Source organism: Hypanus sabinus, chromosome 17 (assembly GCF_030144855.1).
Source record: "Hypanus sabinus isolate sHypSab1 chromosome 17, sHypSab1.hap1, whole genome shotgun sequence".
NCBI lineage: Eukaryota > Metazoa > Chordata > Chondrichthyes > Myliobatiformes > Dasyatidae > Hypanus > Hypanus sabinus.
In genome coordinates this window covers 51,518,023-51,542,881 of record NC_082722.1, presented here as the reverse complement: position 1 = coordinate 51,542,881, position 24,859 = coordinate 51,518,023, and the positions used below count along the sequence as shown (strand labels likewise).

At 41.5% G+C, this 24,859-nt stretch overlaps 1 protein-coding gene across 2 annotated transcripts in view; it reads right to left on the bottom strand.

Moving 5' to 3' along the window:
- ankrd11 (ankyrin repeat domain 11) overlaps positions 1–24,859 on the bottom strand; it is a 172,158-nt gene that overhangs the window by 13,557 nt on the left and 133,742 nt on the right. For both annotated transcript variants that reach the window (XM_059993042.1, XM_059993043.1), the window contains 3 exons: positions 17,186–23,835; positions 12,456–12,554; positions 11,375–11,518 (listed from right to left, as the gene is read on the bottom strand). In XM_059993042.1, coding sequence (XP_059849025.1) covers positions 11,375–11,518; positions 12,456–12,554; positions 17,186–23,835 — 6,893 coding nt within the window. The remainder of the gene's footprint in view (positions 1–11,374; positions 11,519–12,455; positions 12,555–17,185; positions 23,836–24,859) is intronic.

The window sequence follows — 24,859 nt, the reverse complement described above, 5'->3', positions numbered from 1 at the left end:
AGAAAGGAAATTTGTAGAATGCCTACTAGATGGCTTTTTAAGAGTGGCTTGTGGTTGAGCCCACGAGAGACAGGCTATTCTGGATTAAATGTTGTGTAATAAATCAGATTTGATTCAGGAGGTTAAGGTAAAGGGGCCCTTAGGAAGCAGTGAATCATAGAGGCACGAGAGAGGAGCTAGCCAAAGTTGATTGGAAGGGGACACCAACAGGTATGATGGCAGTACAACAATCCCTGGAGTTTCTGGTAGCAACTCGGAAGGTGCAGGAAAGATACATCCCAAAGACGAAGAAGAATGATGCAACCGTAGCTGACAAAGGAAGTCAAAGATGTCATACAAGCAAAAGAGAGGGCACATAATAGAGCAAAATTCATTGGGAAGGTAATAGGGCTGAGAAGCTTTTATAAACCTACAGAAGGCAGCTAAAAAGCTAAAAGGAGGGAAAAGATTAAATCTGATGGTAAGTTAGCCAATAATACCAAAGAAGATACCAATTTTTTTCAGACACACAAAGAGTAAAAGGAAGGCGAGAGTAGATATTGAAGCACTAGAAAATTCAGTGTTTTGCATCAGTCTTCACTGTTTATTAGCAGTATGCCAGAAGTTTAAGAGTGTTGGGGCAGAAGTGAGTGCAGTTGCTATTACTAGGGAGACAGTGCTTGGGAAGCTGAACGGTCACCAGAGGGACTACACCCCACGTTTCTGAAAAAGGTAGCTGAAGAGAGCGTGAAGGCATTTGTAAGGATCTTTCAAGAAACATTATATTCTGTCATGGTTCCAGAGTACTGGAAAATTGCAAATGTCACTCCACTTTTCAAGAAGGGAAAGAGGCAAAGGAAATTATAGGCCTGACCTCATTGATTGGGAAGATGGTAGAGTCAACTGTTAAGGATAAGGTTTCTGGGTATTTGGAGAGACATGATAAAGTAGGCAAAAGTTACCATGGTTTTCTTAAAGGAACATTTTGCCTGCCAAATTTGTTAGAATTCTTTGAAGAAAAACAAGCACGATAAACAAGGAGAATTGGTGGATGTTGTGTACTTGGATTTTCAGAAGGCCTCTGACAAGGTGCTGTACATGAAATGAATCGGTTTATTTCTTACATCCTTCACGTATGAGTCAAAATCTTTACATTATGTCTCCATCTAAATGTCCAATGTGCAATCAAAATAATTTATAATAACTTACAATAAATAGAACATTCAACGTAACATAGAAATACACTCAAGTCAGCATGTTAATCAAGCTGTCCTGGAGCCTGTTGGTCCTGGCTTTTATGCTGCGGTATCACTTCCCAGATGGTAGCATCTGGAGTAGATTGTGGTTGGGGTGACTCGGGTCCAAATGATCCTTCGGACCCTTTTTACACACCTGTCTTTGTAAATGTCCTGAATCATAGGAAGTTCAGAACAAGAGATATGCTGGGCTGTCCGTACCACTCTTTGCCGAGTCCTGCAATTAAGGGAGGTACAGTTCCCATACTGGGCAGTGATGCAACCAGTCAGGATTCTCTCAAATGTGTGCCTGTAGAAAGTTCATAGGATTCGGGTGCCCATACCAAACTTCAACCGTCTGAGGTAAAAGAAACATAGAAAACCAACAGCACAATACAGGCCCTTTGGCCCACAATGTTATGCCGAACACGCACTTACTTTAGAAATTACCTCGGGATACACACAGCCCTCCATTTTTCTAAGCTCCATGTACCTACCCAGGAGTCTGTTAAAAGACCCTAATGCGGGGGTCGGCAACCCGCGGCTCCGGAGCCACATGTGGCTCTTTTACGTCTGTGCTGCGGCTCCCTGTTGCTTTGGGAAATAATTGGTTGTGGCGACCCTTTTCCTGGCACATCCGAACCGACTCACAATTAGATAGCCTACGGGGGTTTGCGAGCACAGAGCTTTGGAGCCTCTGCGCCATGGGGGGCAGGTTGAGGGAGGCTTAAAAGTGAGGCTGAAGATTTCGAAAAAAGTTTTTTCCTTCGACTGCAGTTATCGACTCCGTGTCGTAATTTTAGCGCTGCGTGTAGCACACCGCTACATGGTCAGTATTTAATTAAAATGTATTTTATGTTAGTTTGTTAGTTTTTGAAATGTAAATCTAAATTTGAAGATTATGGTGATCTTGTACAATCTAAATAAGACGTTGTGGTGACCCATTTCCTGACACATCCGAACCGGCTCACAATTAGCCAGCGTTCAGGCTAAGGGAGATAGCCTACGGGGGTTTGTGAGTACGTGTCTTTTGCAGCATCCGCGCCCATGGGGGGCGGGTTGAGGGAGGCTTAAAAGCAAGGCTGTTTAGTTCGAATAAAGCTATCTTTGACTGCAGTTTACTGACTGCGTGTAGCACACCGCTACAAAGTGTTTTTATCGCTGGCTGTCCAGAGGGGAGGTGCTGAAACGCTTTGTCGCGTGTCTGGAAGAAGTGAAAACTTTCCTGGGCAGCAAAGGGCTCAACTTTCCTGAGCTGGAACAGCCAGAGTGGCTGGAAAAGCTACACTTCATGGTAGACATGACAGCGCACCTGAACACGCTGAACACAGCTCTTCAACGGGGTAAGGACGTACAGCCCTGCACATGTTGGAGGATGTTTTGGCATTCGAACGCAAGTTGACGTTGCTTGCCAGAGATTTACAGAAAGGCACATTGTCTCACTTCCCCAATTTGAGAGAGTTCAAACAAGGTCACGACATGATAAATTCGGAGTATTTACATTCTGCAATCATCGCAATGCAAACATCGTTTGGGAAACGCTTCTGTGAGTTCAGAGAGGAAAAAAACACATTATCCTTCCCGGTCACTCCCCTAAGCATCGATCCATCCCTACTGAATACGACTGCATTGTCAGGTGTGAGTCAACCTGAACAAGTATGATAAATATTTTAATTGCCTATTATTTTACGTATATTCATATGTTTTCATTGTTCAGTGAAATAGTCCTTTTATTTTTCAGGTTGACAGCTGGCTGACGTTATTTTTGGTTTGCTGCTGGCGGCAAATTTAAGTTTGGCGTTTTTCATAAATACAAGAAGGACTCAAATAGACGTTGAGTATTTTACTTAAAAATAACCTTCAACCCAACGTCTTTTTTTCGGAGTTCAAAATGTTTTTGTTGCATGCAGAAATGTAATTTCGTCTTCTCTGCAGGAGTTCATCAATTTCATAAATGCAACACATTATAGTTTGTTTATACATAGCATAAAGGCAAAACAAAACGTTGTATGCAGTGTTATTTCATTTTAAATGTCAAACGGGTTTTGCGGCTCCCAGTGTTTTCTTTTCTGTGGGAAACGGGTCCAAGTGGCTCTTTCAGTGGTAAAGGTTGCTGACCCCTGCCCTAATGTATTCACCACCATCACCAGCAGCCCATTCCATGCACTCACCACTCTCTGCATAAAAAACTTACCCCTGACATCTCCTCTGTATCTACTTCCAAGCAGCTTAAAACTGTGGCCTCTGGTATTAGCCATTTCAGCCCTGGGGAAAAGCCTCTGACTATCCACACAATCAATGCCTCTCATCATCTTATACATCTCTATCAGGTCACCTCTCATCCTATGTCACTCCAGGGTGAAAAAGCCAAGGTCACTCAACCTCTTCTCATAAGGCTTGCTCACCAATCCAGGCAACATCCTCGTCAATCTCCTCTGCACCCTTTCTATGGTTTCCACATTCTTCCTGTAATGAAGTGACCAGAACTGAGCACAGCACTCCAAGTGGGGCCTGACCAGGGTCCTATATAGCTGTAACATTACCTCTCGGCTCTTGAACTCAATCCCGTGGTTGATGAAGGACAATACACTGTATGCCTTCCTAACCACCTAGTCAACCTGTGCAGCAGCTTTGATTGTCCTATGGAATCTGACCCCAAGATCCCGCAGATCCTCCACACTGCCAAGAGTCTTACCATTAATACTATATTCTGTCATCATATTTGACCTAACAAAATGAACCACCTCACATTTATTTGGGTTGAACTCCCAGATATCCTGATGTAACCTCTGACAGCCCTCCACACTATCCACAACACTCCCAACCTTTGTGTCATCAGCAACTTTATTAATACATCCCTCCACTTCCTCATCCAGGTCATTTAGAAAAATCATGAAGAAAAGGGGTCCCAGAACAGATCTCTGAGGCACACCACTGGTCACTGGCCTCCATGCAGAATATGACCCGTCTACAACCACTCTCTGCCTTTTGTAGGACAAAGCAAGGTCCCCTTGGATTACATGCCTCCTTACTTTCTCAATAAGCCTTGCATGGGGTACCTTATCAAATGCTTTGCTGAAATCCATATACACTACATCTACTGCTCTTCTTTCATCAACGTATTCAGACACATCCTCAAAAAATTCAATCAGACTCATAAGGTATGATCTACCTTTGACAAAAACATGTTGACTATTCCTAATCATATTATGTCTCTCCAAATGTTCACAAATCCTGCCTCTCAGGATCTTCTCCATCAACTTACCAACCACTGAAGTAAGACTCACTGCTCTACAATTTCCTGGACTATCTCTACTCCCTTTCTTGAAGAAGGAAACAACATCTGCAACCCTCCAGTCCTCTGGAAACTGTCCCGTTCCCATCGATGATGCAAAGATTATTGTCAGAAGCTCAGCAATCTCCTCCCTCGCCTCCCACAGTAGCCTGGGGAATATATCATCCGGACCAGGTGACTTATCCAACTTGATGTTTTCCAAAAGCTCCAGCACATCCTCTTTCTTAATGTCTATATGCTCAAGCTTTTCAGTCCACTGTAAGTCATCCCTACAATCGCCATGGTCCTTTTCTGTAGTGAGTACTGAAGCAAAGTATTCATTAAGCACCTCTGTCATCTCCTCCAGTTCCATATGCACTTTTCCACTGTCACACTTGATTGATCCTATCTGCTCATGTCTTATCCTCTTGCTCTTTACATATGTGTAGAATGCCTTGGGGTTTTCCTTAATCCTGCTCGCCAAGGGCTTCTCATGGCCCCTTCTGGCTCTCCTAATTTCATTCTTAAGCTCCTTCCTACTAGCCTTACAATTTTCTAGGTCTCCATCATTACCTAATTTTTTTAAATCTTTCATAAGCTTTTCTTTTTTTTCTTGACTAGATTTTCAACAGCCTTCGTACACCATGGTTTCTGTACCTTACCAACCTTTCCCTGTCTCATTGGAACGTACCTATGCAAAACGCCACGCAAATATCCCCTGAACATTTGCCACATCTCTGCAGTACATTTCCCTCAGAACATCTGTTCCCAATTTATGCTTCCAAGTTCCTGCCTGATAGCTTCATATCTCCCCTTACTCCAATTATACGCTTTCCTAACTTGCCTGTTCCTATCCCTCTCCAATGCTATGGTAAAGGAGTTAGGTCTCTCAGTGGGACAGCATTTTGGAGATAATGATCACAATTCTGGCAACTGACCAGGTTCATTTTCCAATACCAGATCAAGTACAGCCTCTCCTCTTGTTGGCTTATCTAGATATTGTGTTAACAAACCTTTCTGAACACACCTAACAAACTCCACCCCATCTAAACCCCCTGCTCCAGGGAAATGCTAATCGATATTTGGGAAATTAAAATCTAACATGAAAACACTGTTGTTATTACACCGTTCCAGAATCTGTCTCCCTATCTGCTCCTCGATGTCCCTGTTAGGAATGTGGCCAAGTGGTTAAGGCATTCCTCTAGTATTATGAAGGTTGCTAGTTCAAGCCTTGGCTGAGGCTGCGCGTGTGTCCTTGAACAAGGCACTTAACCACACATTGTTCTGCGACGACACCGGTGCCAAGCTGTATGGGTCCTAATGCCCTTCCCTTGGACAACATTGGTGGCATGGAGAGGGGAGACTTGGGCAACTGCTGGTGTTCCATAAAAAAAAACTTTCCAAGGTGCAAATCCATGGTCTATCAAGACTAACAGAGGCCTACACACACACTACTGGGTGGTCTATAAAAAACACCCAGTAGAGTTATTGACCCCTTCCTGTTTCTAACTTCATCCCACTGAGACTCAGTAGACAATCCCTCCATGACTTCCTCCTTTTCTGCAGCCATGACACTATCTCTGATCAGCAGTGCCACACCCCCACCTCTTTTGCTTCCCTCCTTGTCCTTTCTGAAACATCTAAAGCCTGGCACTCTAAGTAACCATTCCTGAGGCATCCAAGTCTCTGTGATGGCCACAATATCATAACACCAAGTATTAATCCACGCTCAAAGCTCATCTGCATTGTTCATGATACTCCTTACATTAATATAGACACATCTCAAACCATCAGTCAGAGCGCATCCCTTCTCTATCATCTGCCTATACTCCCTCTCACACTGCCTACCAGCTTTCTCTATTTGTTAGCCAACTGCTCCTTCCTCCATCACTTCAATTTAGTTCCCACCCCCCAGCAATTGTAGATTAAACTCTCCCCAATAGCCTTAGCAATCCCTGCCAGGATATTGGTCCCCTCAGATTCCAGTGCAACCCATCCTTTTCGTTCAGGTCACACCTGCCCCAAAGGAGAACCCAATGATTCAGAAATCTGAATCCCTGCCCCCTGCCCCAATCCTTCAGCCACGCATTTATCCTCCACCTCACTCTATTACTATACTCACCGTCACATGGCACAGGCAGTAATCCTGAGATTACGACCTTTGAGGTGCTGCTTCTCAACTCCCTTTCTAACTCCCTGTAGTCTGTTTACAGGACCTACTCCCTTTTCCTACCTATGTCATTGGTACCAATATGTACCACAACCTCTGGCTGTTCTCCCTTCCACTTCAGGATATCGTGGACATGATCAGAAACATCCCGGACCCTGGCACCTGGGAGGCAAACTGCCATCCATGTTTCTTTCCTGCATCCACAGAATCATTTAGTCTGACCCCCTAACCATAGAGTCGTCTATCACTGCTGCCTTCCTCTTCCTTTCTCTACCCTTCTGAGTCACAGGGCCAGACTCTGTGCCAGAGGCGCAGCCACTGTTGCTTCCCCCCAGGTAGGCCATCTCCCCCACACCCCAACAGTACTCCAACAGGAGTTATTATAGCCAAGTGGGAATGCCACTGGGGTACTCTCTAGTATCTGACTGTTGCCCTTCCCTCTCCTGACTGTTACCCACTTAGGTCTCCCAAAGCGCAGTGTGACTACTTGCCCACAGCTCCTCTCTATCACTTCCTCACTTTTCCTGACCAGATGAAAGTCACTGAACTGCATCTACAGTTCCCTAATGCGGACCCTTAGGAGCTGTAGATTGACACCCCTGGCACGGATGTGGCCACCCGGGAGGCTGGGAGTCTCCTGGACATCCCACTTCTGACACCAAGCAGAGAACACCAGCCTTGCAGACATACTTCCTATTTTTCACAAGTAACTTACCTCACCTCGACCTGTTATTGCTGAAGCCCTGTTGAGCCAAAGCCCTCCAACTCTGACTTCTTCTACTCTGTCGCCCACTCTCTAAAGATGGTCTTCTTTTTAAATTCTTCCTGTCGGTCTAACCCACTAACAGCCACATGCCTGCGCAGTCATGCCTCAGTCAAACTGAAGGAAAAAAAACGCTCTCCTTTTAAATTCTTCCCACCAGTCTAACTCGCTGATGTTCACACGCCTGCACAGTCATGCCTTGATCACACCGCTGAAGAACAAATGCTCTCCTTTTAAAATCTTCCCGCCAGTCTAACTCATTGACGTCCATGCGCCTGCGCAGTCATGCCTCAAGCAAACCACTGAAGAAAAAATGCTCTGTTTTGTGGTGAAAGAGGCGCTCTTGTGCCTTTTTTCACCACACAGCTGGTGTGTACAGACACCATGAGATCCTTGGTAAGGTGGTCGCCAAGGAACTTAAAGCTGTTTACCCGCTCAACTCCAGAACCAATTATGTCAATAGGGGTTAGCCCGACTCTGGTAATCCACAACCAGCTCCTTTGTTTTTGCGACATTGACGGAGAGGTTGTTTTCTTGACACCACTGCATCAGAGTGATGACTTCTTCCCTGTAGGCCACCTCGTTAGTGTTTGAGATTAGGCCAATCAATGTAGTGTCATCAGCAAATTTAATTAACAGATTAGAGCTGTGGATGGTGACACAGTCATGGGTATACAGGGAGTAAAGGAGGGGACTTAGTAACAGCCCTGAGGGGCTCCTGTGTTGAGAGTCAAAGGGAGCCCACTTTTACCACTTGCCAGCGATCTGATAGGAAGTCCAGGATCCAGCTTCACAAGGCAGGGTCAAGGCCGAGGTCTCTAAGCTTCTTGTCGAGCCTGGATGGAATTATGGTGTTGAATGCTGAACTGTAGTCCAAGAACAGCATTCTCACATAAGCATCCTTCTTCTCCAGATGTATGAGGACAGTATGTAGAGCAGTGGCTACTGTGTTGTCTGTCAATCGGTTGTGTCAGTAGCCAAATTGTAGGGGGTCCAGTTTGGGCGGTAGCAAGCTGCAGATGTAATTTGCTTATTATTGAGGTGACTGTGACAGGATGCCAGTCGTTCCGGCATGTTACCTTGTTTTTTTTTTAAGTACAGGGACAATGGTGGATAATTTGAAGCAGGAGGGCACCCTACACTGGGAGAGAGGGCAGACGGAGAAACATCAATTAAAAATCTCTGTAAATACACCTGCCAGTAGTGCTACACACATCCTGAGTACTTGCCCTGGGATGCCGACCGGTCCTGCAGCCTTGCGACCATCCACTCGTTGGAAACATCTGCGTGCCTCAGAGATGACCAAGTTGCAGTTGTAGTGGTGGCTTTCCTCAGAGGTCCAGAGTTAGCGACATTGAACCAAGCGTAAAAGCGATTGAGCTCATCTGGGAGAGCGGCCGCGATGTTTGGCAGCACCACTACATTTGGCTTTGAAGTCTGCGATGGTATGCAACCCTCACCACAAGTCACGTGTGCTATCGCTGTGAATCTTGACTCAACCTTGTCCCTGTATTGTTGTTTCGCAGCCTTGATAGCTTTGCACAGATCGTAGCTGCTTTCCTTGAGCTCCTGCTGATTGCTGGCAAGGTGAACTCTATGTCGCGGGGTAAGTGCTGCTCACGTGGAACTACTGATCCAGTTTCTGGTTTGGGAAGACCCTGACTGACTTCTGGGGGACAACAACTTCAGGATGAAGCAAGTGACTCCATCCACGAACTCGGAGACATCCTCATCATGAAAGACATTCCAGTCGACGTTACTGAAGCAGTCCTGCAGCTTGGAGACCGACTGGTTGGACCAACAGTGTACAGTTTTAACTATGGCCACCTCTTGTTTCAGCTTCTACTTGTACATCAGCAAAAGCAGAATCAAAGCATGATCTGATTTTCCAAAGGCTGGGTGAAGGAGAGCTTTGTAAGCACTGAGGAAGGGAGTGTAGCAGTGGTCAAGTGTCTTATCTCCATGAGTGCTCACCTGGATGTGCTTTCGTCAGTGACGTTCAATGAAAGTCACTGGTGACAATCAAGGCATCCTCTGGGTGTGCAGTCTCCAGCATGTAGATGGTCTTGTACGGTTTGAGAGCCAGGCCAGTATCAGCCTGCAGTGGAATGTACGCCGCTGTGTTGATAACAGCCATGAATTCCCTAGGCAGCCAGTAGGGTCTGCACAGCAGCACCAGGTATGGGGAACAAAAGGTTTTGAGAGCATGCATATTCTGGGGGGGAATCGCACCAAGCATTGTTGACCACAAAGCATACACCTCCTCCTTTATTCTTCCCAGTGAGATTTTTTTGACCCGATCGCCTGGAACAGGGATAGTGTGATCCGGTATCTCCTCCATCAGCCAGGTCTCCACGAAGCACAATATGTTACATTCCTTTGTTTCCTGCTGGTAGGAGATTCTGGTTCTCAATTCGTTAAAGAGGCAAGAGCCAACAAGAGCCCATAGTCTAACAGGAAGGATATCAACATGGATAGAGTGTTGGCTGACTGGCAGGAGGCAGAGAGTCAAAATAAATGGGGTCTTTTCTGGTTGGCGGCTGCTGCTGTGACAAATGGTGTTCCTCTGGGGCCAGTACTGGGACTGCTTCTTTTCATGTTCTACATCAAAGATTTTGGTAACAGAATTGATGGCTTTGTGGCCAAGTTTACAGAAAGTACAAAGATAGGTGGAGGGACAGGTAGTTTGAGGAAGCACAGAGGCTGTAGAAGGACTTAAGAGAATGGGCAAAGAAGTGGCAGGTGAAATACAGCGTCCGGAAGTGTATGGTTATGCAGTTTGGTAGAAGAAATAAAAGGACAGACTACTTTCCAACTGGGGAGAAAATTCAAAAACCTGAGATGCAAAGGGACTTGGGAATCTTTGTGAAGGATTCCCTAGTTTAACTTGTCAGTTGAGTCAGTGGCGAGGAAAGCAAATGCAATGTTAGGGTTCATTTTGAGAGGACTAGAATATAAAAGCAAGGTTGCAAAACTGAAGGCTTATAAGGCACTGCTGAGGCCTCAGTTGGAGTATTGAGAGTAGTTTTGGGCCCCTTATCCAAGAAAGGTTGTGCTGACTTTGGAAAGGGCTCAGAGGATGTTTTTGAGAATGATTCCAAGAATGAACATGTTATTGTAGGCTCTGGGCTTGTATTTGCTAGAATTTGAAACCTATTAAATGTTGACAGGCCTAGAGAGTGGATATACAGAGCATGTTTCTTATAGTGAGGGAGTCTAGGATCAGAAGGCAAAGCCTCAGAAAAGGGATGAGCATTTAGAAAGGAGATGAGGAGGCCAAAGGGTGGTGAATCTGTGGAATTCTTTGTGGAAGCCAGGTCATTGGATTTATGTAAGTCGAAGGTTAATAGGTTCTTGACTAGCCAGGGCGTGAAATGTTACGGGGAGAAGGCAGGAGAATAGGATTACGAGGGAAAATGGATCATCCATGATGAATGGCCTGATTCTGCTCTTATGTCTTATAGTCTAAGAATATTATTCCAGCATTTCCAGATTACAAATTAAAAAAGAAAAAGCACAAGTGAGTAAACTAGCAAGCAAAAAAATGCAGAATGATGCCTTTCATGCAAGGAGTCATGATGGTACACCTGGCGAAACTGGTTAAATATGGCATCAATTTCTTAAAAGTGCTTTAGGTTGATTTCTCTACCACCAACCACTCCCCCCCCCCCCCACCCCAACCCCACATATATGGAAAGAAAACAGTACCTGCATATGCAGGCTAAAATGATGAGGCAGTACACATGCTCACCATCTTCAACTGATTCTTGTTTAAATTATTTCAATTAATTAACCACAGGAAATGTCGCATTTACAATGCAAATACTAGAAGCACAATTATATTTCTACACTTGAGATACCAATTTAAAAATCGTCATGCTATTTCAGTAAACAGAAAAAAAAATTCACAAAAACAGAGATTATAAAGAGCAGAACTGCAGTGTCACACTGACCTGATTTTCTGACGGCATGTTGTAAACTTCAGAATCAAGCAACATTGTGCAAGCACTAAATGGCACTGCTTGGTTTGCAATTGTTCTCGCTGCTCGACAGTGCACTCGCAAAATTTCTTGCTCACATGAAACTATTAGCTTCTCCTGATAATTAAGAAAATAAATTTTTACCACAAGCTCTTAAAATTAGAAAATATTGAATGCACCAGATTTTATCCATTAACCTGTTAATAGCCAACTTTAAACTAATGGCTGCACAATGTTGAGAAAAAGTACTTAATCCAATTAAGAGCAGATCTATTGAATATCGCTTTTTAATACCTGTTGGTGTTGGCGCATGGCCAAGTGGTTATGGCATTTGTCTAGTATTCTGAAGGTAGCTAGTTGGAGCCTTGGCTGAGGCTGCGTGTGTGTCCTTGAGCAAGGCACTTAACCACACATTGCTCTGCAACGACACCAGTGCCAAGCTGTATGGGCCCTAATGCCCTTCCCTTGGACAACATCGGTGGCGTGGAGAGGGGAGACTTGCAGCTTGGGCAACTGTCAGTCTTCCATAAAAAAATCCTTGCCCAGGCTTGCACCCTGGAAACTTTCCAAGGTGCAAATCCATGATCTATTGAGACTAACGGAGGCCTACAATACAATACAAAACCTGTCATTCAGCTTCTAAGTTTTAGATCTTATTACCTCCAATTAAGGTGATTAAAACAAATGATTTTAATGGATGAACAAGTGGAGCACTTCTGCATTATAAATGTATCACAGCATTTTGATGTAAAATATAAAGAAAGGCTTGAAGTTAAAATAAATCTGAAGTTGACCATTTCATTTTAATACAGGCTATGGACAGAATTGTTTTTTATTTTATAGAATGATAATTAAATAAAATCAGATGAATACACGAGTTTAAACTTATAATTAACAATTTGAAATAACAGATTCAAATACAACAACCGACAATATCCATGACTGTTTATGTACATGTGGTCATTTACTGCAGATAATACTGGAATCTCCAATTACTATTAACAATTCTGTCAAACTGCAAATACATAGGTTTGTTTAAATGAATGTAATTTACCCTTTCAATACTATGTTGAAGGCGCAATTTCCCACGCACGGCTTCTTGCTGCCTGAAAAGTTCTTTCAGAGGCTCACACAAAGATGGAGGTGGTGCAATCTAAGAAATTGAAACAATTTGTTTAAAGTTAAGAACTTCCAACTGGCATGTCCTAAACCTATAGTTTCTAAACCTAGTCTAGAAACATTACCTATTGCATTCAAACATAATCAAATTATATGCGCCAGCTATTCCTGAAAAAAAGTAATGCACCTCACAAAATATTCCTCATCGTGTGTGATCACTTTCTAAAAATCACTTTAATATTGAGATCAAAAAAATTAACACATGCATTTATTTGACATCCAAGTCAAAACAGTAGCAATTACGGTTAATTCAGCAGACCGTTATCACGTTTGTGCTACTTGACTGGGCCTTAAAATGCCTAATATAGAATATGTAGAAATATTTAATATAATCAAGAGGATAAAATGTGAGAGAATAGGACCAATGACGTGTGACAGTGGAAAAGAGTGTTTGGAATTGGAGGAGATAGCAGAGGTACTTAATGAATACTTTGCTTCAGTATTCACTACAGAAGAGGATCTTGGTGAATGTAGGGATGAAGTACAGTGGATTGAAAAGCTTCAGCATATAGACATTAAGAAACAGGGTGCGCTGGAGCTTTTGGAAAGCAACAAGTTGGATACGTCTCTAGGACTGAACGAGATGTACCTCAGCCTACTGTGGGAGGCGAGAGGTTCCAGAGGATTGAAGGGTTGCAGATGTTGTTCCCTTATTCAAGAAAGGAAGTAGAGATAGCCCAGGAAATTACAGACCAGTGAGTCTTACTTCAGTGGCTGATAAGTTGATGGAAAAGATCCTGAGAGGCAGGATTTATGAACATTTGGAGAGGCATAATATGATAAGGAATAGTCAGCATGGCGTCATCAAAGGCAGGTTGTGCCTTACAAGCCTGACTGAATTTTTTGAGGATGTGACAAAATACGTTGATGAAGGTAGAGCAGTTGATGTAGTGTATATGGATTTCAGCAAGGCATTTGATAAGATACCCCATGCAAGGCTTATTGAGAAAGTAAAGAGGTATGGGATCCAAGGGGATCTTGCTCTGTGGATCCAGAATTGGCTTGCTTACAGAAGACAAAGAGTGGCTGCAGACAGGTCATATTCTGCATGGAGGTTGGTGACCAATGGTGTGCCTTAGGGATCTGTTCTGGGACCCCTTCTCTTCTAAATGACCTGGATGAGGAAGTGGAAGGATGGGTTAGTAAATTTGCTGATGAAACAAAGGTAAGGGATGTTGTGGATAGTGTGGAAGGCTGTCAGAGGTTACAATGGGACAATGATAGGATGCAAACCTAGGCTAAGAAGTGGCAGATGGAGTTCAACCCAGAGAAATGTGAGGTTGTTTACTTTGTTAAGTCAAATATGATAGCAGAATATAGTATTAACAGTAGACTTTTGGCAGTGTGGAGGATCAGAGGGATCTTGGGGTTCGTCCATAGGACTCTCCAAGCCTCTGTGCAGGTTGACTGTGTGGTTAAGAAGGCATACGGTACGTTGGCCTTCATCAATCATGGTACTGAGTTCAAGAGTCAAGAGGTTATGTTGCAGCTATATAGGACCCTGGTCAGACCCCACTTGGAGTACTGCCTTCAGTTCTGGTCACCTCACTACACGAAGGACATGGAAACCATAGAAAGGGTGTAGAGGAGATTTACAAGGATGTTGTCTGGATTGGGGAGTATGCTTTACGAGAACAGGCTGAGTGAATTCGGTCTTTTCTCCTTGGAGTGGTGGAGGATGAAAGGTGACCTGATAGAAGTGTACAAGATACTGAGAGGCATTGATCATGTGGATAGTCAGAGGGCTTTTCCCAGGGCAAAAATGGCTAACACGAGAGGGTACAGTTTTAAGGTGCTTGGAAGTAGGTACAGAGGAGATGTCAGAGGTAAGTCTTTTTATATAGAGAGTGGTGAGTGCGTGGAATAGGCTGCCGGCGACGGTGGTGGAGGCAGATACAATTGGGTCTTTTAAGAGACTCCTGGACAGGTATATGGAGCTTAGAAAAATAGAGGGCTATGGGTGACCCTTATGAGCAATTTCTTTAGTAAGTACATGTTCAGCACAGCATTGAATGTGTTGTAGGGCATGGAATGTGTTGTAGGTTTTCTATGTTTCTATAATCATTTCTTTTAGTTTCTTTCTACATTTTGTAAATGTGTATAAAATATAAAAGTATTAGACAAAATTCCAGCAGTTTTGTTTACTGTATTTCAATAAAAATGGTTGGTGGGGAGCACCAATTTAATTGGTGCCTGCCTGCCACTTTAATTCACCATCATAACCCTGTCTGGGATTGTATACTGTTACAATGAGGCCAAATGTAAACCACAGAATCTCCCTGTCTGGGACCAGATTGCACAGAATTGTTCTCGTGGCTATCTACCAAAGTTAGCCAACAATCCACCAGCTGTGCTACAGTTAAAGCAGCACTGGTGAGGGGACTAGGGCAGGAAAAAAAATGCGCGCAAGAATTAAAACCATTCTTCTTCTTCTTCCTTACTATACGGCCCTAATAGCCTGCCATACAGTATGAAAGAGTAAAAGTGTAGGTGAGATTACATAGCATGCAGTAAGCTAACTACTACTGGCATCGACTAAACAGTATCATCAGGAGGCTCCAAAGTTCAGGAAGTAGAGTTGTTTAAGCACACTAATTTGTTCTGTAACATTGTGTGCCAGTACAATTTTCATGACATACATGATTCTACATTTATGCAGGAAGAGCAATGAGTCACATGTTCAGTGGATGACACCAATGATCCTATATTGCCCCAATATGGTCAAATCCAGTTTTATGGGGGTGGGAAAAATGAATTCCCAGAAAACTCTCCCTCTCTCTATTTATATATTATTTTTCTTGTAACACAAAATCACATCATCTGTGCATGTGTTAAAACTATCAGCCAAAATTTTAAGATTTTTTTGGTAATGACTTGTGAATTCTTTAAGAGTGAGTCAAGTTCCTGGGTGTCAAGATCTCTGAGGATCTAACCTGGTCCCAACATATTGATGTAGTCATAAAGAAGGCAAGACTGCAGCTATACTCTATTAGGAGTTTGAAGAGATTTAGCATGTCAACAAATACACTCAAAAACTTCTATAGTTGTAGCAGGGAGAGCATTCTGACAGGTGGCATCACTGTCTGGTCTGGAGGGGGCTACTACACCAGACCGATAGAAGCTGCAGAAGGTTGTAAATCTAGTCAGCTCCATCTTGGGCACTAGCCTACAAAGTACCCAGGACATCTTTAGGGAGCGGTGTCTCAGAAAGGCAGCATCCATTATTAAGGACCTTCAGCACCCAGGGCATGCCCTTTTCTCACTGTTACCATCAGGTAGGAGATACAGAAACATGAAGACACACACTCAGCGATTCAGGAACAGCTGCTTCCTCTCTGCTATCCGATTCCTAAATGGACATTGAAGCTTTGGACACTAGCTCACTTTTTAAAAAATATACAGTATTTGTTTTTGCACATTTTTAAAAATCTATTCAATAGACATAATTGATTTATTTGTTTATTGTTATGTTTTATTCTATTCCCTCTCTGCTAGATTATGTACTGCACTGAACTGCTGCTAAGTTAACAAATTTCACTTCACGTGCTGGTGATAATAAAACCTGATTCTGAATCAGCTAAGATTTGGTTATTAGAATATGACAATTCAGAACTGATTTTCTACATCTATGAATAGCTTATTGATAATTGCAGATGACACAAAGCTGGGTGGCAGTGTGAAATATGAGGAGGATGTTAGGAGAAAGCAGGGTGACGTGGACAGGTTGGGTGAGTGGGCAGATGTAGTTTAATGTAGATAAATGTGAGGTTATTCACTTTGGTGGGAAGAACAGGAAGGCAGATTACTCTCTGAATGGTGTCAAGTTTGGAAAAGGGGAAGTACAACGAGATCTAGGTGGCCTTGTTCATCAGTCACTGAAAGTAAGCAGGCAGTGAAGAAAGCTTTCATAACAAGGGGAGTTGAGGATAGGAGCAAAGGGGTCCTTCTGCAGTTGTACAGGGCCCTGGTGAGACCCCACCTGGAGTATTGTGTTCAGTTTTGGTCTCCAAATCTGAGGAAGGACATTCTTGCTATTAAGGGAGTGCAATGTAGGTTCACAAGGTTGATTCCTGGGATGGTGGGACTGTCATATGTTTAAAGATTTGAGTGATTCGGCTTGTATACACTGGAATTTAGAAGGATGAGAGGGGATCTGGTTGAGGGATTGGACACGCTAGAGGCAGGAAACATGTTCCCGATGTTGGCAAAGTCCAGAGCCAGAGGCCACAGTTTAAGTATAAGGGGTAGGTCATTTAGAACGGAGTTCAGGAAAAACTTTTTCACCCAGAGGGTTGTGGATCTATGGAATGCTCTGCCTCAGAAGGCAGTGGAAGCCAATTCTCTGGATGCTTTCAAGAAAGAGTTAGATAGAGTTCTTAAAAATAGCGGAGTCAAGGGATATGGGGAGAAGGCAGGAACGGGGTACTGATTGTGGATGATCAGCCAAGACCACATTGAATGGTGGTGCTGGCTCGAAGGGCCGAATGGCCTACTCTTGCACCTTTGCTAGCCACTGAAAATGAATTGAATGGATCGGATTACATCCAAAGCAAGCAGGAATTTTTTTAAAAATTGGGAAAATATATTAACAAGACTTCCACTTACCACAGGAATATGGAGTTTGCTCAGGGGCTTTCCATCCAACAAATAGGAACCAGTGTAGGTGACATATTCAGCATAGCACTGAGGCGCTTGTGGGATGATACAGCACAAGATTTTGCGCTTTTCCTCAATCTTTTTACGAATTTGGAGATACTCAAAATAAGGGTTGGATCTGTCACTGTGGTATGGTTCAATATCATCTAATTTAATCGCATCAACAATAGCTGCCAAAGTTTGCTGAATCATTTCTCGAGTCTGCTGTGCTGATGGGGTGAGAATCATTGGCTGATGATTTCCACGAGGGATTTTTCTCTTGCGTGGATGCTGTGCCTGCGAGTCATCCTCCTCCACTACGCGCCCTTTTGGTTTTCCTAACTGAGCAGTAGCAGTATCCTTCTCTAAGCTAACAGCGTTATTTTGCTTATTTAGATTAGCCAACATTTGTGCTCGGTTCCTTGTGATCCGTTGAGGAATCTCTTCTACTTTGATTGGCTTTGCTGCCTCGATCACGGATTTAGATGTTGCTTCTGCAGTTTCAAGCACTTTGCTGTCATCCACCAATGAATTAGAAGTAACTGCCGCAGGTTTATCTTCAAGTTCTGTACTTGCTTCACTATGTTGAGATGAAACTTGCTGAATATCCTTTTCTCCAATCTCTTCAGGGCTTAAAGAGGTGTTTTCTATAGTATCCTCAATTTTATCCTCCTCTGCTGTAGGAACTGCTTTTAGAATCTCGCTGATAGCACCATGTTCTTCCCCTGTTGGTACAGCAACATGATCTGTATCTTCAGTACTTGTGCTAGTAACCACTGGATCACTAGTTTCTTCAATTATCTTAGTCCTCTCTTCAGATTCAGGTTCTGTCATTTCAATATCTGGGTCATCTTTGTCTTGTAATGGCAGCACAGGAAGTGAAAATGGCCCCAGATCAAGATCATCTATGGAAGCTGGAAAAGAATCAGTCCATGGCAAAGATTCGTCTTGTTGTCTTGCAGTAATATTCTGTTCATCACATTTTTCTGCAACTTTAGTTGGTTCCTGTTGGTCTTCAACTACAACGTTGTGCATTTCTAGAGCCACAGTACAGGATTGATCAGGAAGTGGCTTGCAGGTATCAAATGGTGAATTTGCTTTAATTGGAGACCTGTATGGAACAGGGTTATCCAATGCTACAGACTCTTCCCCTTGGTCCCCTCCTGGCATGTCACCCCTGTTTTCATCTTGCTCTGTGTCAGGGACTGATACAGGACATTGGACTGGGGATTCAGGAAAATGAGACAAAATAGATGAAACAAATGGCAAAGTTGCATTATGCACAGTGTCCGGGGGACAAAGTGGCCTGGTAGTTTCACTGAAAGATCTTTGTGGTGACTTCAGGTGTAACTCAGAACCCATCGACCAATTCACTGAATGTTCTAAAGAATTACTCATTGGGCTGAGGACTATCTGTTCACTTGGTCTGTGTGGGGAAGATGGATAACTTAGCTTATTCTGGGCTGTATCATTGGAAGTAAATGTGTCTCCAAGTGTAGGCACAAGGCTGGCACTTAAAGCTGGATTAGGAGAAATCAAAGTAGTATTTGGTTGCTGCTCTGAAGAATCTAAAGGCAAGGCAAAATCAGTGACTAAGGTATCTAGAGATGGTTCCAGTGGATCAGGTTTTTGTGATGGTGATGATTTTGCATGAAAATGATTAAGAACACTCTCAGGCGGAGGGGTAAGATTTTCAGTGAATGCCTTTGCAACTCTGGACTGAGATGGTTCCAGCTGTGGTGAGGAAATTCCATACTCAGGTGAAACACATGGTGACAAACCAGAGAATTTCTCAGAATGAACAACTGTTTTTTCCTCCATTGGCTGTGGAATAGAAGTTTCATAATCTGCTGACGCAGGCACACTTTGCTGCCTGAAGAACTTCTCCGAATTAACATCAAATCCTTCTTGTGGCCTTCTGGTATCCATTGACACTGATCGAAAGAGGCTGGATACTTGAACGTTGCTAGTTGTTGTTTGATTTGTACTATTTTGAATGCTTGTGGGGATGCTTACATATCTATCAAAAAAGGTAGGGGAACAGGCATTCATGGATACTGCTGACATGGTTGCTGAATTTTGGGACTCTATTCCTTCAAACAGATCAGTAAAATCCTCATTCACACAGTGAGGCATATGTGGTGTGGGCAGTAAATCTTCATAACTTGGGCAAGAAACCAATGGAATCATCTTTGGAACACCTGTTGGCCTATCTTGATCAGATCTTGGCGAAGCAGGCATATTTGTTTTCAGTCCAGGAGTTGAAAGCCAATCTTTTACATCAGGACAAGTGACTGGCTGTATCTTTGGATTTGCATCCAAAGACATAGTTTGTCCTGGTCCTTGATCCTTCAGCTTTTTGTCTTTTTGTTGAGAATCAAGCGAACTTTTTTTTGCCAAAAAGTCAAAATTCTTCTTACGCATTTCCTCTGTACTTCGGACTTTCTCTCTCAACTTGGGATCTCCTGACCTGTGCCTCATCTTCTCCTTCAATTTCATTCGCTCTTTATGTCTTTTATGGCGCTCTTCAATTTCTAGATCTTTTTGGCTCAGCATACGTTCAAAACTGGTCATCATCAAGTCTCCATCACCCAGAAGCTTTTCCTTAGGTCTGCTGTCCTTACGTAATATTTCTTTACTTTGGTGTAGCTTATCATTTTCAGTGGTTTTAATCTTGAAGGATTCATTTTTGTCCTTTTCTGAAGTCTCCTTGATTTTTTCCTTTTGCTTGACTTCAGTATTTTTTGAACAATCATCTTTTGCTTTATCTTTGTTTCCACCCAACTCCCTAACAATAGGAAGAGAGTCTTTGAGGCCAGATTTATGTTCGTCTTTAGAATGCTTGAACACCAGGGTTGACTCTCCATGTTTTTCCTTGTACTTTTCTTTGTCATCTTTTGATTTATCCTTATGTTTGTCTTTCTTTTTCTTGTCTTTCTCCCTCTCCTTGACACCAATGAAAACACCGCAGACCTTCTCTATTTTTTTTGATAATTCCTTTTCAGTTTCATTCTTATCCCTCTTGTCACTTAAAGCAGCATCTCCACTTTTGTCTAATTCATCATCCTTTTCAACTTTTAAAAAGTGACTTAAGCAATCTACATCTGACATCAAAGGCTCTTGGTCAAACACTGGACCCTCCCGTTTACCTGAAGCTTCTTTCAATTCTTCTGACTTATCCCGCTTTTCTTTCTTCACCTTGTCTCTCTCATTTTTTCTTGATGATGATGATAGGTGTCTGTTTCTCTCCTTTTCTTTGCATTTTTCTTGTGAATACAAGGTATTAAGAGAATCTTTTAACTTTTCCTCTGCATTGTCTTGACCAACATTCAAAACATCATTTAAACTGCACACCGTGGAATCATGAGCTTGCTCTATAAAGCTGTCTGATGAAACTTCACTGGTCTTATCATTGGAATCCTCTTTAAAATCATTAAAAGTTGAATTTTGTAGTTTTTCTGAGCATTTCTTCTCTTCTTCTATTGGAATTCCCTTTGATAGCCTCCTTTCTTTTATTACAAGTTCTTTATCAGTTTTTTCTTTTGGCTTGCCATTCAACTTCTCATCACTTGAGTGCTGCTTTTCTAACTTTTCGGGAAACTTTGGCTTAACTTTCTTTTCTAGGTTTAAATCTGTTAACACTTTGTCCTTTTTTTCTTTAAATTTATCAACTGATTCCTTATCTTTCTTTTCTTTATGTTTCTCATGCAAACATTTTTCCCTCTTATCTTTCCCACAATCTAACAATAGTTTATCCTTTTTCTTATCTTTGAATTCTTTCTCTCTTGGTTTCTCTGCTGAATGTTGTTTATCAGCCGGGTATTTTCTATGTTTCTCATGGGGAACCAATTCCTTTTCTGCTTTTGTCTCCTCTTTGTCAGGGAGTAGGTCAGCTCTACACATATCAATATTCCCTAGATCTCTGTCACAATAATCTAACTCATCACCACTTTCATCAGTGAAGATGTCATTTGCTATGCTGTGCCAACTCATTTCCTTACCAAGTTCTATATCAACTCCTTTATGTTTATCTGTTTTCTCTTTCTCCCTTTTTTCTGTAAAGTCTTTATCTTTTTCTATATGTTTTTCCATTGCATTTTTGTCTCTCTTTTCTTTACTGAATTCTGATGACATTTTTCTGTCCTTGTCTCGGCTGAAAATATCTTTGCTCTTTTCCTTTTGTTCCTTTTTATCTTTCAAACCACTCAGTTCTCTGAAAAGTTTTTCTTTATCGGCATCTTTTTCCTTTAAAAATTTATCAGTCAGGCTCTTCTCATTTTTTTCTTTTTCAAATTCAACTGAAGCTCTATCCTTAGACTTTTCTTTGCACTTTTCAATTTTGATCTTTTCCTTCCTTTCAGTTCCATCCTTTTTTTCCTTCTCTTTTCCTGAATAATGCCTCTCCCTTGCTTCCAAGGTCCTTCCACTGAAATCACTTTCGAACTTCTCCTTGAAGAAACTTTCATTTCCACACTCTTTTGCATCTGTTTTGGAGACATCATCGGCCTTTCCCTTCAAGTCTTTCCTTTCCTTACTGAAATCACAAACAGTATCTTTTCGCTCTTTAATATTTTCAATCGTATCTTTATCTTTTCTATCTTTAACAGTTTCAAGAGAGTCTTTCTTCCTTTTCTCCTTATCCAGAAAACAGCCCTGCCCAAGTTTATGTTTATCAAATTCTTCTTTTTTCTTCTCTACACTTTTATCTACATACTCACGATCTTTCTTTCTTAAGCAGTCTTTATCATAGCGCTTTTCATTTAGTTCTCGCTTATCTTTCAACTTGGATTCTTTTTTCTTGTCCTTATATTCTTCCTTAATAGCTTCAATAGCTTGTTTTCCTGTTGTGCCATCTTTGTGTTCTTTCAAATCTTTAACTGTAAGACCCCAGTTTGTTTCCCCTTTTACATCATATACAGATGAATTGGAAGATAAATCGGAAAACCATTTTTCTTCATGATCAGATACACTAAACCTATCATCACTGTCTAGAAAGTGACTCTTAATTTTTGGAACCTCATAATCAGATTCGTCTTTGTGAACTTTATCTTTTCTTAGTTTTTCCTTGTCATCTTTTGCAGACTTTTCTTTGTCTTGTTTCAAATGTTTCTCAGCCTTCAAAGATTTGTCCTTTATCTTTCTCTTATCATCTTTCTGGATTTTAAACTTTTCTTCCTTAGAAGGTTTCCCTTTAAAGGGTTTTTCTTTATTTGCTTTGAACATTTTATCTTTTTCTTCTTTTACACACTTAAAATTATCTTTGGAGAGGTCTTTGATTTTCTTTAACTTGTCTTCTTTACAAGCTTTCCCTTCTTCATCTTTGAGCAACCAGTCTCTTTCTTCAGATTTGAATTTAAAAGGTTTTTCCTTTTCTTCCTTTTTTAATTGCTCTTTATCATGTTTTACTATTTTTACTCTGTCAATTGAAAGGTTTTCAGTTTCTGTATTTAAAGATTTTTCTACTTTTGGTTTAAACTCATCAGATTCTAGATTCAAAGATTTTGAAAACTTATCACTGTCTGTCAGGATGTTATGAGATCTTCCCTTTTCCTTGTCTTTCATTTTGTGCTTGTGCTTCATTTTATGTTTTTTAACAACTTTGCCTTGCTTATCAAATTTCTGAACTATTTCATCAGCATTCAAAATCTTGAAGATGTCTTCAGCCATTCTCTTCTCTGTTTCATCTCCATCAACAAGACTTTTCTTTTTATGATCTCTTTTCTCTTTAACTTGTTTAACAGACTCCAAACTGGAATCTTCTGAAGAATAGTCAGATTCACTTGTCAGTCGTGTTCTTACAGAATCTGACAAAGAACTCACATCTGACCAGACCGGAGACATGTTTGATTTCCAACCATCAGCTCGCCAGGGTTTAGAGTGTTGCCGTGCAAGACTGGGAATATGTTTTGATGATGCATAGCTCCCTTGGGAGGAAGAACAGGATGCAGACAATGAAGAGAACATTGTCGATTCTTTCAAGCTCATATAAGAGTCCTTCATGCCAAGTCCACTCTGTATTAATCCCTTATCCTCCTCCTCACTTTCTGAATCATTGCTGTCCGTTGCAGATGAATTAAATTGGTCTTCATTCTTACCCAATCTACCTTCTTTGCTTTTCATATCTTTTTTCCACTTTTTTTTCATTTTAGTTTTTTCTTTTTGCTGTTTTTTTATTGGCGACTCCCTTTGCTTAGAGCTTGCAACAGGCAGACTGGAGTGCACTGAAGGCCTGGTAAGAGGAGGAGAGAAGCTTATTAATCTATCCTCTTCATCTGAACTGTTGGTGTCAGATAAAATACGTCGTGGAGCTTTCTTTGGTGTTAGAAGGGAATTTTTAGAGTAAGTTTTTGTCTCTAATTTAGGAATAGAAATGCAATTGTTCTGTTTTAGGTCCTTTCTATAATCTTTTTTCAGCAAATGTTTGTCGTCAACAGGTGGTACTCTATCTTCCTCATCATCCTCATCAAATTCATACTCATCCTTTACTGGTGTAACTGTTTTAGATAACTCTTGTCGCTTGATTTTGTGTCTTAGGCCTTTCTCAAATTCAGAGTCTGTATTATTACCATCAATTGAACTGGAGGGAGCAACTGAGGGAGCATCTTCATCTTCAGAAGTTTCTATGTAGCAACAAAGTGGACATAAATTAATAAATGAGAAGATGCAGGCAAATAATTTAAGCTATCAGTACACCATAGACTGTTAAGATTATGGTGTAAATTGCTTTTATGCAATGGTTTACAAGTGCAAAATATTTCTATTGATGCATACTGTCTATACCAAAATATTTAAAAGAAAAGAATAAGTAGACAACATTGTTCATGTCAGCAATGAATGAATGAAAAATTCAATTCTTTTTATCCACTTACAAAACTGAAATTGCATTTTGATATAAATGCATGAGCAAACAATATTACGATGAACATGAGCCACGAATGGAAGATAGACAAACTAATGATTTATTTCTTTACATGGCCAAAATTGAAATTTGTCATTGCGACGAGTATGAATGCACTGACAAGAGAAAACAAATCAGTTCATGGAGAAAGTTGCTTCAAGAGGGTCACTTAAGAGCAGCCCTATGCAGTTCACACTGTTCATCTGGATTGAATTGTCTACTTTCTACATATGAACAAATTTAGGCCTTCAAAGCAAATGACTAGAAAATAAACGCACAATTTAGTATCATAATTCTAATACAAGAATTAGACATTTCTAATCAAATCTTTACGCTAACATGCATTAATCATTTAGTGGATGATGCTTAATCAGGTCTTTTGTAAAGGACTAGCAAATTAAATACTAATGAGTCCAGATTTGAATGTTGAAGACCAAAATGTAATTAACTGTGATGGAACAACTTTTGAAATTTGGTATATTTTATAGATTATTACAATCAGAAGTGAATACGTTTGAAGTACTTGTGCCCACAGTTTGAATTAGTTTGTCTGAACTTGCTGCTTAACTTATCTAATTAGTTCTGCTTCCCTGTATTTTTCCCAAGAACCCACTATTAAAATAAATCTTTTTTCCAAATGTAAAACCATATAATTTACAGGCAATGCAATTTTGTGCATGATGGAACCCTGTACTTGTGGAATACCACAGATTAGTAAGAAGTTTGCATTAATCAAAGGGACTAAT